We start from the raw sequence: 16,956 nt of genomic DNA on the forward strand, positions 1-16,956 counted from the left end.
GGGGAGGGGGGGCCGCCCGTGAGGCGGGAAGGGGGCCGGGCCGCCGGGATGGGACCGGGTCGACCGGGTCGCCCGTTCCCCGCCGCAGGGTACTGGGCAGCCGCCTGCTTGAGCGGGCGCGGCGGTCTCGTTTGCGGTCATTAAGAACGGAGATAATCAGGGCTTGGCGCGGTATTTAGGCAGGCGTGTGAAAACTTACCCCTTCCGACCAAAGGCGCTCGGGCCCCTCGAGGCTGTTGCGCAGCGCTTAAATCCGTCGTCTGCAGCGTGGCCCGCGGGAGGCTGGGTCCTGGGGTCCTGGGTCGCTCTCGGTGCCTCTCCGTGCGGACACGGCTGTGGGAAGTCGCTCCAGGGTGACAGGGACGTCGCGTCCCAGAACTGACTCCAGGTAAAGATCGTCTCGGAAGAGCACGAGGCCAGCGCTCTACAAGAATACTGAAATTCCTTACTTGACTAAAAATGTTTTTATCTTAACAGTGCTCAAACGCAGATGACGAGTAAACATTCTCCAGCAGACCCCAGTCAGATACCTGCCAAGAAGGGCTTTCCAAGTGCAGAGCCAACGTCATCTGCATGACCTGCTTTTACGAAGTTTGGTTTTGAACTTTTAGTTGAACTTGGTTGATGCTGACATTCACAAAAGTACACTGGATTGTCTAACAGACAAGTAATCAAAACTTGGAGCTGGTGCTTCCGTGTTACTTGTTACAGCTCCACTTGGAAGCAAGAGGTTTGCAGGAGCTCGAAGGGGAATTACACTGACATCTGCTCAGGTACTACCCGTCAGCGATGCCTGCTGTTTTCCTTGTTTGGAAATCACTTGCATAAAGAAAACAGAATTTCAATAATCTTATTTTCACAGAGTTATCTCCAGCTCAGTCTGTTCCCTTCAGGGACAGGTTGTTCTCCTCAGATCCGTGGAGCGTCTCCTGGAGCTTGGGAACCAGCCTCAGGGACCCTGAATGGATGGAGCCTCTGCAAAGCCTGAGCCACAACCTAGTGCCCTCCCTACACCTGGCACTTAGTTCAAGGACAGCACAGGACATGGGGGAATTCTGCTGCAGTGTCTGTATCCAAGAAAATGAAGGGGGAAAAAAAGCAGGGACTAGTGCAGATCTGAGGTACCAACCCTCAGATAGAAGTCAATTGGCACATTAAAATTGCCTCTTACTGTGAAAGACTCTGTGCTCTTTAATGCTTGACTGCTACATTTTTTGTCCAATCCTTTTGCAAAAGGAGGGTATTTCAGCACCTGCAGAGTAAAAATGTTTTCTGTGAGCTCCTGTGCTCCTGAATAGTTAATAAATCAACGTATAAATAAAAGGCGTTATATGCATTTTACAGTTGGAAGCAGAAATCCAAATTCATGGTTTGTTACTCCTATTATGTACAGGACTGCATTGATCCTTTTTTCAGCTAGTAGCAGTGATGGGTTTTTAGGGAAAAATACACTGTCCACAACTGCATCAATAAAGAGAGGATGCTAGAGAAAAAAGCACCACTTTGTTACTTACATACTGGTTTTGCTCAGAAAGATAATTCAGCTTTCTTAGTATTGACTGAAAGAAATCACCCAAGTGACCTATTTTTAGTTATAATATAATACATAGTGTCAAAGGTAACTGAGTTTTAGGCCTTGTTCTGAGGTTCTGTTACATAATTTTAGTACTGCACAAGAATGTAATGCTGAATGCTCAAGACAGAGGATGACTTGTTAACCAGTTTGTAACTCCAGCTTCTTAGGGTTGGATGAGTAACAGGGTCAAAATAAGCTTACGTGGTAAGATTGCAAAAGAACTGACAAGCCAGCACAGTGATACGGAAAGATTGGTTATGGCAACAGATAAAATAGCTACTAACAAAAGGTCAGTTTTGCAAAAAGGAGAGCTTTTTCAATGACTGTACTACTTCCTAGAAAGGTTTGATAAATGCTGTATTACTTCCTCCAATATGCAGTCCTTCCGTCTTGCACACTGTATTAAAAAATCAGCCAGCTGCTGGGAAGTGCGTTGCTGATGACAAAGGTGACACGATGGACTGTGCAAAGCTGGCCAGTTCCATTTTTGCAATATTAACTTTTCTGTTTGGTATTTGTGAGCCTGCCTTGTTCAGAAGCATTCTCAGGGGAAAAAAAAAGAATTTGTTGTTTACATTCCTGTGATGGATGCACTTCTACCCTGAAATGCAGGGGGGTAGGGAATGTTCCTGTTCTGATTCTTCAGGTGCAGTATTATTGTTCAAGTGCACTGTTGTGAAGTCCTGCAACAGCCAAGCAAGTGTCATACAATGGTTTTGCCTCAAGTTATCTTAGTCTTAGGGAAGGATTTATTCCATCTTATAAAACAAAGTACAGCACTAGCTACTGTTTTTAGAGTTACATTTATCATCTCTTTTGCTGTTTTTTCTCTTAAGCACTGAACCACTGCAGCTGAATCAGGTTTTTCACAGCCAGCGTGGTTGCAATTCTCTGCAATCAGTGTAACAAAAGACCGACAGTTTTCTTATATTAACTACGCTACTTACTCCTCCGTGGACAGTACTTTCTTCAGCAACTGAGTCAACAGTGAACAGTCATCAGCTACACTGTGCTGGGAATGCTAAGTGATTTTGCAGAACTCCCAATTCCTTCCATCACAGCTGAAGACTGGAGGCATGTTTCGTGTAAAAGCTGTGACATAAATAAGTTGCAGCAGCATGCACAATACTAAGTATTTGCAAGTTTGAGCAAAGCAGTATCATAAATGGGTGTGCAAATGGATTTTTTTCACAGAAAGCATCAATGTGTGGAAAGCTACAATATTAAAAAGCTAGTAATAATATTGAATACTGTGAAAGTACTAAAATGTGGAACAGTATACATTTTAAAATTACTTACTTTAGCTTGTCTTTCAGGATGGTCAGTTATCAGAGTTCTGGCTACAACTCCACTCTCTGAGATAGCCCTATGGAACAGAACCCTTGGCAGAGGAGAGATGACCTGAGAAGCAGGAATGGCACCTGACAAACATACTTGGTCACCGACTTAGGCAATTATAGAAATTATGTATAATTAATACATTTTTAAGAAAGATTAAGTGTTCTATTGACAGAATGTGAAAAATAACAACAGCAGCAGTTCTTGCTGAATATTATCAACTAAATATACTGCTAAGATTTTCTTCAGATATAGGTGCACAGTGCATACATTTGTATTTAATGTATATGTACTGTTACCTTGAGCTGAACTGGGTATCTATACCAAGTGACCATTAATATTAAAAATATAAAATAAAATGCAGTTTGGAGCATAATGTAGGAATCTGCTGCTTAAAGGTAACTTATACATTGTGGCCTCAGTATTATTCCTTTCTCAACTGTTTGAAAGCATACCATTCTTTATATTTGGGGTTTTTAAGTAGACAGATGGACAGAATGCTCCTCACACAGTTGGAAAGTACTTTGTTATCATATGTGCCTAATGAAATAAGGGGCCTCACTTTTCCACAGAAGTTATAGCTATGATTTTGCATTCACAAACACATGGGATTTTTTGTATCTTGTTTAAGTTAATGATTTTTGTGAACCTACTAGGACAGAAACACTGATTCAACAAACAAACCAATAACGGACTTAAAGGCTACTTCAGATCAAAATGGGAAGGAATAAAATGCCCAGTGTGCCCCATATGCTGCATTATGAAATGTGTGAGAGAACTAGCAGTATGGCTGAACACTGTTGCTACAATTAGTTGTTACTTGATGGCTTTTTGCAATTAATGGTAACAACTAGTGGTTTTTGCAAGTTATGGAAAAAATGCACAAAAGGGAATAGCCAGGCAGAAGCTCAGTATAGATCACACAGCTCAAGGTCCACCAATTTGTAAAGGCAAGCCCAAGTGAACCCAGAGGTGAGGAGGAAGAAGAAGACATCCTCAAGAAATCAACACCTGCAGGCAGGAACTTGGGCTGCCAATGTGTCACTGTGACAGCCCCTCCTGGGAAGAGCAGCCATAGACTGTGGGATGCTGTGGGAGATGGGAGGGTGAGCTTGACACCAGTTAAGGGAGTAGTTACAGCTAATTTATTGCTGTTCGTTTATTGTTATGAGTACAGTTCTTATAGATTCTTGGATGCTTACATTGTGTGTTCCTTTGTGCCTAGCAAGTGTATCTTGCTTGTCATGTAACTTTGCAAAAAAGCCACTCCATTACTTGTGTGTCCTGACGCATTCCAGATATTGCCAAAAATGTGGTCACAGCTGCTGGTGCCCTTGAAAGGAGGAAGGCTGGGGGTGCATGCTTTGCTCATCAGCAGGTCTTCCCTTTGTGAGCCCATGGACAACATTGAGCTAACAACATGCAGCGAACACCATCATACTTTGCTCTCCCCTCTGTCTCAGTGGGTGTCTGTCCTGCCAGCAAGGCTTCCTCCCTCCAGACAGTGAATTGTGAATTCTTTGCCAGGAAGGGTTGAAGAATAGATAATCATACCACAGAATAGCCTGTGAAACCCTAGAGCCTTGAGACTCAGCTTCTGCAAAGAAAGCTGGAAAATTCATATCTGAAACCCTTTAGGTTGAAGAAAGAAACTGGGCACATTTCTGGCTTCTTGGGTGTGATTTAACCTCTTGGAGTTAGCCTGTACCAGTTAGGAGAAAGAAAAGGAAGTTGTAAAAATTCAAAAGCAACATTTATTTATAACAGTTTACAAAACAACAAGTAGAGATTTTCCATTCTCATTTGTGAGGTGTCAAGCCCATCTCACAGATGTTTTTTGATGGATGCTCTGCTCCCTACAAGCTATTTCCAATTAAAGAAAGTGGAAAGAGGCTGTAAGAATGACAACTGACCATTCTCTTCTGAAAGAAGAGGGGAATAAGCATACAACATAGTCTGACACTTATGATATATTCTGTATAGCTAATTTCTTACAGATTTCAATATATTTGACAGTTTCCCCCTCACTCCCCCTTCTCACAGGATCATTATTCAGCTTTGCTATCCACTGAGTAGACACCATGGTCTTTTCAAGCCTGAAAGATTGTGGGTTTTTTCTGCTTGCTTCATTAAATAGTGATTTTTAGTCCCACAAACATTCCAAATTTCCCTTGATTCTCTCCTTTCACTGTGATCATGACAGCAGGTTACACAATAGTGAGTTAGAAGGTGATTATTATTGAATTCTGCATCCTGACAAACTAATTTTCTTTGACTTCAGATTTTAAAAGCAAACTGTACCCTCCACAACTCTTATAAATCTGTGTGTTCTCTCCTTTCATTCATCATTTGTTTTGTGAGCTGTGTCCAAAACTCCATTTTGCGTTCTTTCAATTTCTTTGATGCTTTTTGCATTAGGTCTATTTCCAGGTATCCTTCATCCAGATCATACTGAGGCCAATGGACCAAGCCTTCTCCGTTGGGATTTCTGGAAATAATATAACGAAAAATTAGCTTTCCATTTGCTTAGCAATTGTGCTCTGACTGCTCAGGTTGAGAGCATTTCAGAAAACTAACACGAGCTCAGATTGATTCTAGTACCTGAATAGTTGGATTTTTTTAATCAAAATGCTCATCAGTGGAATAGCAAAAGTTTGATAATTGCCATTACTTTTGGATCTAAAACTCCATTGCAGATGGAGTAAGAGCTCTTGGATTTTTTTTTTCTTTTTTTGGTCTGCAGGTTCATTTAAAAGGTTTTTCTTGCAATCATTAAGAATAGAAATAATTTGCTTTAATATTTAGCTTAAATTCTGCCAAATTTGTAGGAACCACCATATAAGTATTGCTTCAGGCAAGTAAGTATGTTTCAGGCAGCACAGACAAAACTTGAGCTGTGATTAGCATTATGATTCTCACCCATTTCTAGCAAAGTTAGTCCAGTATCTCATAATAGTTCTGCTAAGTTTATTTTCTTCTTCTGTAGCATACCCTACAAAGTGAGAGATGAAATGGCAACTTTAAAAACTAATAATCAAAAAAGTAGTAGCTATATCAATTCCAATAGACTGTAATCAGTTCTACTTGCTACTCTGAGCTATGGCACTTTTACCAGAGCAGAGCTCTCGGAGAGAACTGCAGACGAGTGATTTCATGAAAAGTAACTACTAATAAAGGCAGAAAATGTTTATGTTGATTCCAGTATTTGTAAGGGAGAAAGTCTATTCTAAAGCCCTCCAGTAAGTAAAATGAATAATAATGTTTTAAAAGGAATACTTTAGTAAGCATGGATACATCACCGGCTAAGAATGGCTTTCCAAAGACAAAGGCAATCTCATCTCCATGATCTGCTTTTACAAACTCTGGCACAACACCTGCCGCTGAACTTGGCCGATGCTGAAATTCATAAAAGTAGACTGGGTTGCCAGCATCTAGTGGAAAATATACAGAAGAGTGTTAGTTTGAGGGCTGAAAATACCTGCCACCAAAGATCATAAACTTTCATTACAAACTATTTTGATAAAATGAAAACGCTATCAGTTCTTTGGATAATGAAGTACGATGCATACTGTCCACAAACACACCCCAGGATGGAATTCTACATTTCTTCTAATAGATGCTGAATTAGAGACTTACCTCTATGGTATCTTGCCACTTCAATGGCTGAAAGAACAAACAAAGGGTCTCCTATTGCATTGAGAAGGCCATCTCGCACCTGAGCACGGTTTTCTGCATTCCCTATGTATTCATTGTATATTTGATCGACAACTTCAGAAGTAACACCCTGAAGTGAACAATAAAAATACTTCTTATAATGATGATTAATATTATAAAGCATATCAGCACTAATTGAGTGTGCCATCTGCATGTCCCTGGCTAAACCCCAAACATTACCTTCTTTCAGAGAAAATCCTCAACTGTGTTAGAGTGTGGCTCAGAGCTCAGAATTGGGAGTTACGGAGCTACTGGATATAGATGTTCTCAGGGAAAGGAGGTTTTCAGGATCTAAAGATCAAGCATCTTTAGATAAACATCAGTCAGTGATGCTGATAAATAGCTATGGTAGTCTGTTCTCCCTTCTGTGGAAATAACCCTCATAAGAGAAAAGAAATCCTGTTGGATTTCATAAAATTCATTTATTGTTGTAGATGACCATAATTTACTCCCTTTCAGAACAAGCCTGGGCTCTGCCTTTCCAAGTTCATGATGGATGTCTGTGACACTGAATGATCCATTGCAAGTACTGGCCATATTTATAAGTTCTTAATTCTTACCATTAATCTGCATTTTTCTATATTTAGTAGTTTCAGGAGAGCACAAAGGAACATGAAAGCTAAGAGGTTTGTAAATTACAGGGAAGCAAAACCTCAAGAAACCTGAACATAGGTCTCTCAGTGCCGTTTTAAACATCTCAGGTTTATCCTTTCTAGTCTCCAGTTACTGCTTCAGAAGGGTGTGTTCTATCTAGGTCTTATGTCATACATGCCAGTACTATGCCTGTCTTGGATAACCTAGGGTATCTAAAATGTCACAAGACACCTATATTTAGGTACCTGAATCGGTCCTGGATTTCCACAGAACTTCTTTTTAAAAAGAGGGGCATTTAGGATAGAAATTTAGAGTGCATTTTCAAACACTAGTGGCAACAGGAATACACCCCATCTGCTGCCCATTACTGCCCCATGGTAGGAAGCTGTCAAACTGAACAGTTTGCCTCTAAAATATACCTCTCCAGGAGTACAAACACAGAACCAGACCAGTGAAGAAGCAGCACTGGGCTGTTCTGAAAATGGCCTCTTACCTTAAGTGATACTGCTAGGGAGCTCTGTAAAACTTGATGTGCAACATCTTCATCCAGACCATCTGTGTAAGGAGGAAATTTCATTGTCTGCATGATACAGAGAATCATATTTATTAGATAATCTTATATAACAAAATGATATATAAATAACAACATTGTAAGTCTCTTACCGTAGGAAGCACCCATCCAAATTCACAGTTATTTACTCCTATTATATATGGGACTGCATTGATCACTTTTTCAGATAGTAATTGCCTGGGACTCTTTGGAAAAAATACACCATCTGCAGATGCACTGATAAACAGGGAAGGCTGGAGGGAAAAAAAAAGAAATCTTCATTAATACATGAATTTTGCTTCTAGAAAAAATGTTCAGATTTTTATTGTAGTTCCAAAGCAAAACAAATTAAGTGCCAAGTGAAGATATAAGAAGTAATAGTATTCCAGCCATCTCTAAATTTTCTCTTGACAGATTTTCTGCACTAAGCAGAAGATTCTGTGAAGATTAGCACTGTATTTTTAATGTTGTGAAACATAGGTGATGATGTCCAATTTACATATCTTCTTAGTTAGTTCAATCCTGTTATGGGACATGTGGAGCAGTGAGGGAAAAACCAACTTCTGCGTTGAAACTGCAAAGAAACATGGAATCCAGCATTGTGATAAGAAATTTTAAGTAGGATGTAATATATTACATTAATTAATTTTCAGGTTCTCCAGGAGAAACTGTGACATTTCCTACACTCTTTTCCTTCCCCTGGTAGAGCATGACAGCAAAACACAAGTAGCTCAAAGTTCATGCAGAATGAAAGGGAAGTAACCTGTTTGCATTTTTCAGGTGAAGTATAGCATAGCTGCAGTGTCATCAAATCCTGAAAAGGTCAAGAAAGTCAGATGTTACATTCACTTCAAGTTCTCCTAATATTACAACACACAAATAGCATACTCCGTTATGATAAAATTTGAAATGTCATTTAAATGCAAGAAGTACCATTTCACCTACCATTTTTTGTGTTATCTGTACTATCTCTTCTTCTGTTTTTTCTCTTAAGCATTCGACTATTGCAGCTGAACTGGTTTTCTCACAGCCAGAGGCAGTAGCAATTCTCTGCAATCAATAAAAACAAACAAACACTTTTTCATATACTTCCCATAGAAGGCTCTAAGCGCAACCGAGCCTGAGAGTCCAGCAGGGAGGAGTCTACACTTCTGTACAAGGATCATTGAAGCCAGCCATGTTCCAGCTGCAGAGGTAGAGAATAGAAAGCCCTCATGACCCTTTGCACTGTGGGCTGAGCAGAAGGACAAAACATATGCCTCCAAAATATTTTGATACAGAAATAGACCAAGATAGTAATTCTGGTAAATAACACGTTGGGCTGAGAAGACAGGATGACATAAAGGAGTTAAGAGCGATGCACAGTCAGAATACAACCATGTAGATGGTAACAAAGAGCACATACCATTCTTGATGTCTTTTTGGGTCGAGTAACAGCTGTCATTAGAGAGACAGAGCTCATTATAATGTTGCCTCTTTTATATCCCAGATTATTAAATTAGGTTCCTGGAAGTTGTTTCTTGTAGTTGAACAAAAAAATAATTTGGTTGAAGTAAGCTCTTCTTTTCAAATATAAACAAATTGAATAAAGTCTTGTTTATGTACACACAACAGGCATCAAATGGGAGAGGAAGAATATTCAGAATCTGGTGCCATTTTCCAGCCAAAAATTATAGCTCAACTTTTCTTGAGGACGGTACACGTTATAGTATTCCTTTACCTTTCACAGTTCTTCCCGGCCTTCTCTCTTCGCTTCCTTAGTCTTTTGCTTTCACTCACGCATATGTGGATATTTGGGTATTTGAAAAGCAAAGCATCGTTAAACATGTAGTATTTGCACACAGAAATCCTGTCTTTAATGACTGTGGTTGTAGTTTCACAAGAAAAAAATTCTGGTTTTACATTTTGGAATAAACAGTTTAAGATATGCAAAACTATCTGGAAAAATAATTTAAAATACCACAAAATACCCACTTGTGCTTCCTCCTCAGGCCGGTCAGTGAACAAAACCCTGACTGCAGTACCACTCTCTGAAATGGCCTTGTGGAACAAGCCCTTCGCCAGGGGAGACAAGACCTGTAAAAAGGGAAGGACAAGCATTATGTTCTAACCACTGACTTGGAATTTCCTATCAAGAATTGCCATTTAAAACATTTTGAAAACAAATGTCATAAGACTGTTATTCTGTAGCCTCTGATCGTAGTTCAGCTATGCAAAGGCCTTTGGCAACATTTTGAGGGATAAGGAGTCCATGCCTGCCTTTCCCCCTCCCATAGCACCTTGCTTCCAAGACTTCATGGAACGACACTGCAAGCCAGATATGGATCGAATATAACTGTGTCCAAAATAATCTGGCTGTGCTGCCGAAGGGGAATAAAGAACTATTGGCCAGAGGGCAGGAGCTTTGGAAACGAATTTTTATCACATGTATCACTGATCCTTGGTTTCACTGTGTGATCTGTACCAAATTGTGAGAGACTGGAGAAGAACCTCTTAGCCAATGTGCTCAATGTTGATGTAAAAATCTTACATAATCACTGGGTCACAAAATGCATGTCTAGTTCAGCTATCGTGACTATTTGACTTGGTTACTTTGCACAAGTGACTGTCAAAGCAAACAGGAAAAGGGTAATACACCCTCTTTGAGGACTTTTCTCACAAGGATAAATTTTTGGGGTTTTGGCACTGCAAAATACCACCTGGAATTTAATTTAGTAGATAAGGAATAATATTTTGGGTCCAAACTACAAGATTTGGGTATGAAAAGAACACTTTTATCAATCAGAAGCTGTATTGTTGTATTATAGACCAAGGTAAAATGTCATTTATTATAAAACCATCCCTTTTCTCTCACTGACTTTTCATGCAGGTACTAAAAATGAATGTGGACGGTGTTTTTTTTCCCTAAGTAATTAAAATTCAGTATTACTGTGAACTTACAAGAGCAGAAACACTGAGTCCTCCTGCAGATTCTCCAGCGATAGTGACGGATCCTGGATCTCCTCCAAAATGTATGATATTTTCCTGAATCCACTGAAGGGCTGCTACTTGATCTAAATACCCCCAGTTACCTCGGGCATGCTTATCACCAGTGCTGCAGAGAAAGAATAGATTTGTTTAAATGCTCAATGTGAGAAAAAAGGCAGAGAAAAATACAATCTGTGGTGTTAGAAATCAGCTGCCATGCTCTATACAGAGCTTCTCTACACAACTGAAAAATAAATGGCTCAGAAAATGTTGAGATTAGAGTAGCAATCGAACAAGAACAGACTTGGAAGCTGACTTGGGACTTGTAAATTGTTCCCAACTGTTGCATACGTAATTAAGAAATGTACAGGTTTTTTGCATAAGCAAGTATTGTGCACATCTCTTCACAAAGGCTTTGCACACATAATTTTGGAAATCACTTAGCAAAAACTGAGACAAAATATCTTACCTAAAATATCCACCAATACCTAATCTGTACTGAATTGTTACAACCACCACATTGTCAAAGGCCGCTAATGCTGAACCATCATATGATGAAGCTGCTCCATAAACTAACCCACCTCCATGGATCCATACAAAGACCTGGAAAGACAAAACCAGAAACAACCCAGCACAGATAAGAGCTCCCAGTGACAAAAACTAAATATAAACCAATATATAATATTTTGTGCTGTTTCACTCCTGACTCTTTCAGATTACATTTCACAAATGGTAGAAGTCTTTTGAATATGAGGCCTGCAGTCTTAAAAAATGGCACCGATTTTATTAAATACTTACACTATACCAGTGCCCTGTGACTTTTCACAGATTATTTAGAGGAAATCAAACATTACCTAGCTAAAATGTCAATAAAATTTTATTTGTAAAATAGGATTTTGTGTCTCTCTTAAACCTCAGCAAATATTTACTGGGGCAAAGCATGCAACTTGATCATCATTACAACACTGCACCTATAACTCTGCATATAGCACAGGTTGTAGGTTTGTTGTAAAATAATTTTGCTAGAGGTTTTATAATGGTTTTGCTTACAGGCAGCTTCTCCTGTTTTTCTGTAGAAACGGGTGTATACACATTTAGGTATAAGCAATTTTCAGACACTTGGAGAAGAACTTTTTCTTTTCTATTAGTAATAAAGTCCGAAAAAACCTGTCCTTGTACTTTATCCTGTAGACACCTGAATAAATGAAAAAATAACAAGCAACAGAAATAATTAAAACCTCAAAGCTATGAAGTGTAGCTTTTTTGTACTTCCACAACAAAGTGCAAACCAGAAACCAATCTCTAGTACATTTCTAGATTGTTGGCAACAGAAAACATCACTTGTAGTATATTTTCTTCCTTTGACCCAGCATTAGGGAGATCTGTAAAAAGGAGCCACAGCCTACAGCAGTACACAGTGACATGCAGATATAATTTTGTGTGTTTCAAAACATTACAGAAATATACCTGCAAATACATATGGCTATAAATTACTTCAATGAAAATGCAAATGAATTATTTTACATCTTCCGTAGCTTTTTATATTGTAATGGTAGGTATTAGGCTTGAGGCACTAAACAAGGGCAGTAGTACAAATGGAATAAGACATTTACAATATAGACTAGAATTGGTCTGCATTTCTTATGTGTCCTGTTAAGCATGTGACTCAGTCAGTAATTTTTTCTTCTAATATATTCCAACATTTCCTCAGCTTCTTTCTCTCTCTGCTCCAAAGCTCACAGTTTCTAAACATTGCTAAGTAATGGCCAAATGCTCCCAAACCAGAACATTATTGGCAAAGTGCTGGTCCATATTAGTTCATCACTGATGCCCATTAGATAGCAGTTTTTAATAAAAAGAGCAGCTTATAAAGGTGTCTTCAGGAATGCATTCATTGCAACAGTTGCAGGTGGTAATGAGATGGCACCAAGGAATTCATCTTTGTGGCTTTTGATTGCCCTGTACATCAGTGTCCCAAAATTGCATATAATATAAAATTATTAAAAAGATCAGTGGTTTTGTCACTGTCTTACATTGGTGGGTAGGAAGTGGCATCTCTGACACCTTTCCATGGCTCAGGTGGCTGGGGTTCAGAAAACCTCAGTGGTCCAACTGGAGGCTTAGCAAAAGGAAGTCCCAAAAACACATTTACACTCCTCTCAGCTGCATCTACTTTGAATTGGTACCCTTGGACTCTCCCGTATTTGGTCAGCACTTCTGGTTGCTCTGCTTTTTGTCCTGGAGGATGTGAGCACAAAATCACATAATTGGTCTACTCGTAAGTAATTGCCAGATTTCTAAGAGCTTTAGCTACTTAAATATACACCTTGTGTTTGCTTAAACAATTTCATACATAAGGCTTCAACAAACTATAATCAGTATAGCAGACATTATTTCAGCCTTCATTTTGATTGGTTTGTATGTATAATCTCCCTCAGGTATATCATATGTATCGTCTTACCATACGCACAATTGCACATAGTTCTTAATCCTTTTTTTGACCCAGGTTGTTAGTTAAAGTCCAATAGATTGCTCTCATTAAGAAAAGGCATTACCTTTTTAAGAAAAGAACCGTGAACGGACGAAGTATTTTCCAGACCCTTGACAGTATGGACACAGCCAAAAGAAAAAGCTTCTAACATACCTGAAAATAGTCTGGCATATACAAATACTGTTAACATTTAGGTAAAATTCATGTTAAGATCGGTGTGAAAGTTCTCAATACCAGATTACGAATGTGGTACAGTGGTCTGCTCTGCCTCAGCAGACAAGATTTTGGGACAGGAATTTGATTCACTATTTGCGAAAAAGGCAAATAAGACAAATGACTGGAAACAGGTCAGAAAAAGAAATTAAGAACTATTGCTATTCAGACTTAATTTCTATGCAGCAAGGCTGGGTGCCCAGCTCCTCCGGTAAAGCTGGGGTTCCCCTAGGTGGGCAAGCTGCATACGTGCTCTATTTCCTTGCAGAAGGCAATGGGGAAAAACCGTTCTGAAGCTTACCAGTAGCTATAAGCGCTGTGACCCCGACGGTGAGAATCAAGAACAGCAGTGATGTGTCCTTTCCCGTTGCCATTTTGCAAGCTAGTCACATATTTACGTCCTCAGTGTGTTGCCTTATATACTCTGTTAAGTATAACTGTTACACAAGGGAAACGCTGATTAGGAAAAGCAATACTCAAGCTGTGAGCCAGCTTCGCTGGGGGCAGCCAGAGCAGCTGCCCTGCCTGTAAGCCACCCCTCCCAAGGGGCTCAGCTGTACATGGGGACACGGAGACCTCCCGCCTTGCAGAGTGGACCCACAAGTTTCTTACTGGCTCCTTAGTGCTCCTTATATCTTATGCACAAAACCTCAGGCATCAACTATGATGTGCTTTAAAGTGCTTTGAAAACAGCCTTCCATTGCACCAAGAGATTCGTCCTGCTGCTATAACACTACCGTCTTTCTCAACGAAGTTAGGATTTCCTCACACTACACAGTGAAGAGATCAGGAAGGGAACTACACTTTTACCTTATTACATCTGTTTACTTCATTTTAGTATTAATATCTCAATGTAAGGAATACACAATATAGCCACAAGGAGCAAATTCCAAAACACTACTCAGGAAAAATGTGCTTATGCTGAAGTAAATATGAGGGATTTTCATTCTCACAAAAGGACATTTTTTGACAAAAACAATACTAGAAAAATCTTAGCTCCACCTGCCACTCAGTCCTGCATGTTCAGGGATGTTTGTTTGGTATCTAACACAATACATGAGTTCTGCAACACTAGACAGATGATTTCACAGCTTTTGTAGTATGGGAACAATATTAAAGGATTTGATTGCTAACTATACAGTTAATGCCTCTGGAAAATCAGGAGGGTTTATGGACTTCTGCGTGAACTCACATCTATCATTGGAGCATGATATGAAAAAGAGGGAAGAGATAGCTGAATAGAAATAAAAGAGATTTTCTGCCCATGTTAACTAAGAGGTTGTGTTAGTTTTATGTAAGCTTTGGGCTCTGTCTTTTTTTCTTTTTTGGGGGGGTGGGGGTGGGGTGCAAGACTCAGTAGCTCTTGCCGCAGAAAGGCTGTTTTGCGATTTTATATCATGAGAATTCTCAGTTGTCAGACATGGCATTTCTATAGATGAATTTACTGCTTGCACCTTTGTTTTCAGCTAACTGGGCTGTGAAGACCCACAGTCGTTAAATTGGTTCAGCACATGTATTATGCACCTAGTAGTCCTGTGTACTACAGATATCCTTGTGTACTTTACTCCAAATCTTTGTAAGTGTATCTGCACAGGTGTGATTTACAGCCCTTGTAGATAAATCCTGGTCAACTTTTAAACTGGACTGCTTCGAGAGCAAACTGTTGGCAGGTAGCTTCAGGTGTACACATTCAGTTTTGCCTGTTTGAATACTGTTGCAAATTCTCTCACTGTCTCCACTTATCTTGGACTGCTTTGGTTCCTGGCATGGGAAAACTGTTTCCATGCAAGGTGGAACTACAAGAATCCCTGCTTGTGACTCGGCTTCCATCCTGATTGGCATGCATGCCTCAAGTCACTTGTGACCCACAAACTACAGGAGTCCTTTACTACAAAGCCAAATGCTGTGTACTCTGCTTGCTGCTCTCTCCTTTTGCTGTAACAAACTTTACCTCCATAAACAATTTATTTTCTATCTCCTGATCTTTACTGATTTTACTAAACTCTGTCCTTTCCCATTTGTTTTCCCTTTATTTTTCTCCTTCATTTACTATTCTATTTTCCAAGCCTTACTCTTCAATCTTTGTTCCACTCACTACTTCTCTCTCAAGTACCCAGTCTGCAAAATGTCTCAGCCCATATCCCATCCACAGTCCCAAAGAAGTGTCCATTCTGAAAATATTACCAGTGCAAACCGGTTTCTGCAAACTCTGCCAATCTTACTTACAACAAACAAATGGGATTTTAGATCCCTACAGCCCTGCGTGTTGATACCTTGTATGGATCTACAAGCATGGCCTATATGGTCTGCAAATGTGGAAACACTCTAGACTAAACTCATGCATTCTGGAGATAGTGCTACATACCTGGCAAGTGGAATTCTTGAATCCTGTTTGGCATTTCATTTTGAGAAAACATGTTGCAGCTTACCCTCAGTCGGTGAATAATGCGTAAGTCAGGGATCAATCAAAAAAAAATCCTGCCATATGATGACATTTGCCTCTTTATACTTTAATGCACTGCTACCTTTCTTGATTTCAATAGCTGAAAAATAGAGGCAAATACCACATTTATAGGCCCATAATTGCATAAGAGCTCACAATTACATCTTGCCTCAAGTATGAATGGTAGAAATGTTTAGAAGTCTGCATTTAAAACAGGGTCAGTTTGGTTTTTTACTTAGCCCCCGGTCAGTTTTCAATGAAGCTAGAGTGTATAAAACCTAGAGCTAGAGTCTACGAAGCTAGTGCTTGGACAGCTTTAACACTGTCTCTTTAGCACTGGTAATCTCACATCAGGACGTCTCTGTGATGAGACAGAGTATCAGAGCACTCACTCCTAAGCAGATAGGAGTAAAATCTTTTGACATTTTCCACTGTGATTTATTTTTAGCACTGTGACTATTCTTAGCACTATGTATAAGAAGTCAGTTCCACTGCATTTCTCTGCATACACTTACAACATAAGCATATATTCTGTGCATATACATACAATGCTGCCTGTTTATCTCCTTTTAAAGGGAGCAGTACAGGACCTCAGGGGAATTTACGTGCAATGAAAATCTATCAAGACTATTTTGAGATTATATTCCCCTCACAAAACATGTTAGCTAAAACAATGGAAGAGGGACAGATGCTTAGCAGGAATTCCTGTTTACCAAAACAGCAGTTGTGCTAACAGTCTACCTCCCAGGTTCTGACTGGCAACAGAATTTGGGCAGAAAGATGTAGGAATCCCACCCTATTTCTTCCAATAAAGTCATTCAGAAAGAAGGGATGGCCAGTTTGTTGCTGTAGGACATTATTAGCTATGAACAATCTTAAATTCTTCTGGAGATACAGAGGGGAGATGAAAGAAGGGGGGAACAGATGCCTTGTGCCCCATAGCATCTGTGGAGCTGCATAACGCTGCTGTGAGGTAGTGGTACGGTCAGGAACATGGTTCGAGTAGCTGGAGCAGCCTAGGAGCCAGATATAGGAAACAAACAAGATATAGCAGAGAAAGAAGTCCTTGA

General features: G+C 39.7%; 2 protein-coding genes across 3 annotated transcripts in view; both read right to left on the reverse strand.

The window, feature by feature from the left end:
- PDCD2L (programmed cell death 2-like) overlaps positions 1–569 on the reverse strand; it is a 6,258-nt gene extending 5,689 nt beyond the window's left edge. Inside the window, exons 1-2 of the mRNA XM_010585242.1 lie at positions 487–569; positions 200–424 (exon numbers count right to left, since the gene is read on the reverse strand). Coding sequence (XP_010583544.1) covers positions 200–424; positions 487–569 — 308 coding nt within the window. The remainder of the gene's footprint in view (positions 1–199; positions 425–486) is intronic.
- A 4,088-nt stretch (positions 570–4,657) lies between these two features.
- On the reverse strand, positions 4,658–13,820 carry LOC104842638 (fatty acyl-CoA hydrolase precursor, medium chain). Of its 2 annotated transcripts, XM_010585134.1 has the most exons (14): positions 13,745–13,817; positions 12,773–12,977; positions 11,790–11,934; positions 11,209–11,342; positions 10,713–10,866; positions 9,747–9,848; positions 8,718–8,822; positions 8,536–8,586; positions 7,886–8,026; positions 7,716–7,802; positions 6,551–6,698; positions 6,214–6,345; positions 5,834–5,906; positions 5,228–5,402 (listed from the first exon to the last, which is right to left on the reverse strand). In XM_010585134.1, the coding sequence occupies exons 1-14, from the start codon at positions 13,815–13,817 to the stop codon at positions 5,228–5,230; spliced, it is 1,725 nt and encodes a 574-aa protein (XP_010583436.1). The 2 variants fall into 2 exon arrangements, with proteins under 2 accessions (XP_010583437.1, XP_010583436.1); XM_010585135.1 differs by lacking the exon at positions 8,536–8,586 and having other exon boundaries at positions 4,658–5,402; positions 13,745–13,820.
- Positions 13,821–16,956: the final 3,136 nt, after the last annotated feature.

Source organism: Haliaeetus leucocephalus, unplaced genomic scaffold, assembly GCF_000737465.1.
Source record: "Haliaeetus leucocephalus isolate CR32 unplaced genomic scaffold, Haliaeetus_leucocephalus-4.0 Scaffold92, whole genome shotgun sequence".
In the NCBI taxonomy this organism is placed as follows: Eukaryota; Metazoa; Chordata; class Aves; order Accipitriformes; family Accipitridae; genus Haliaeetus; species Haliaeetus leucocephalus.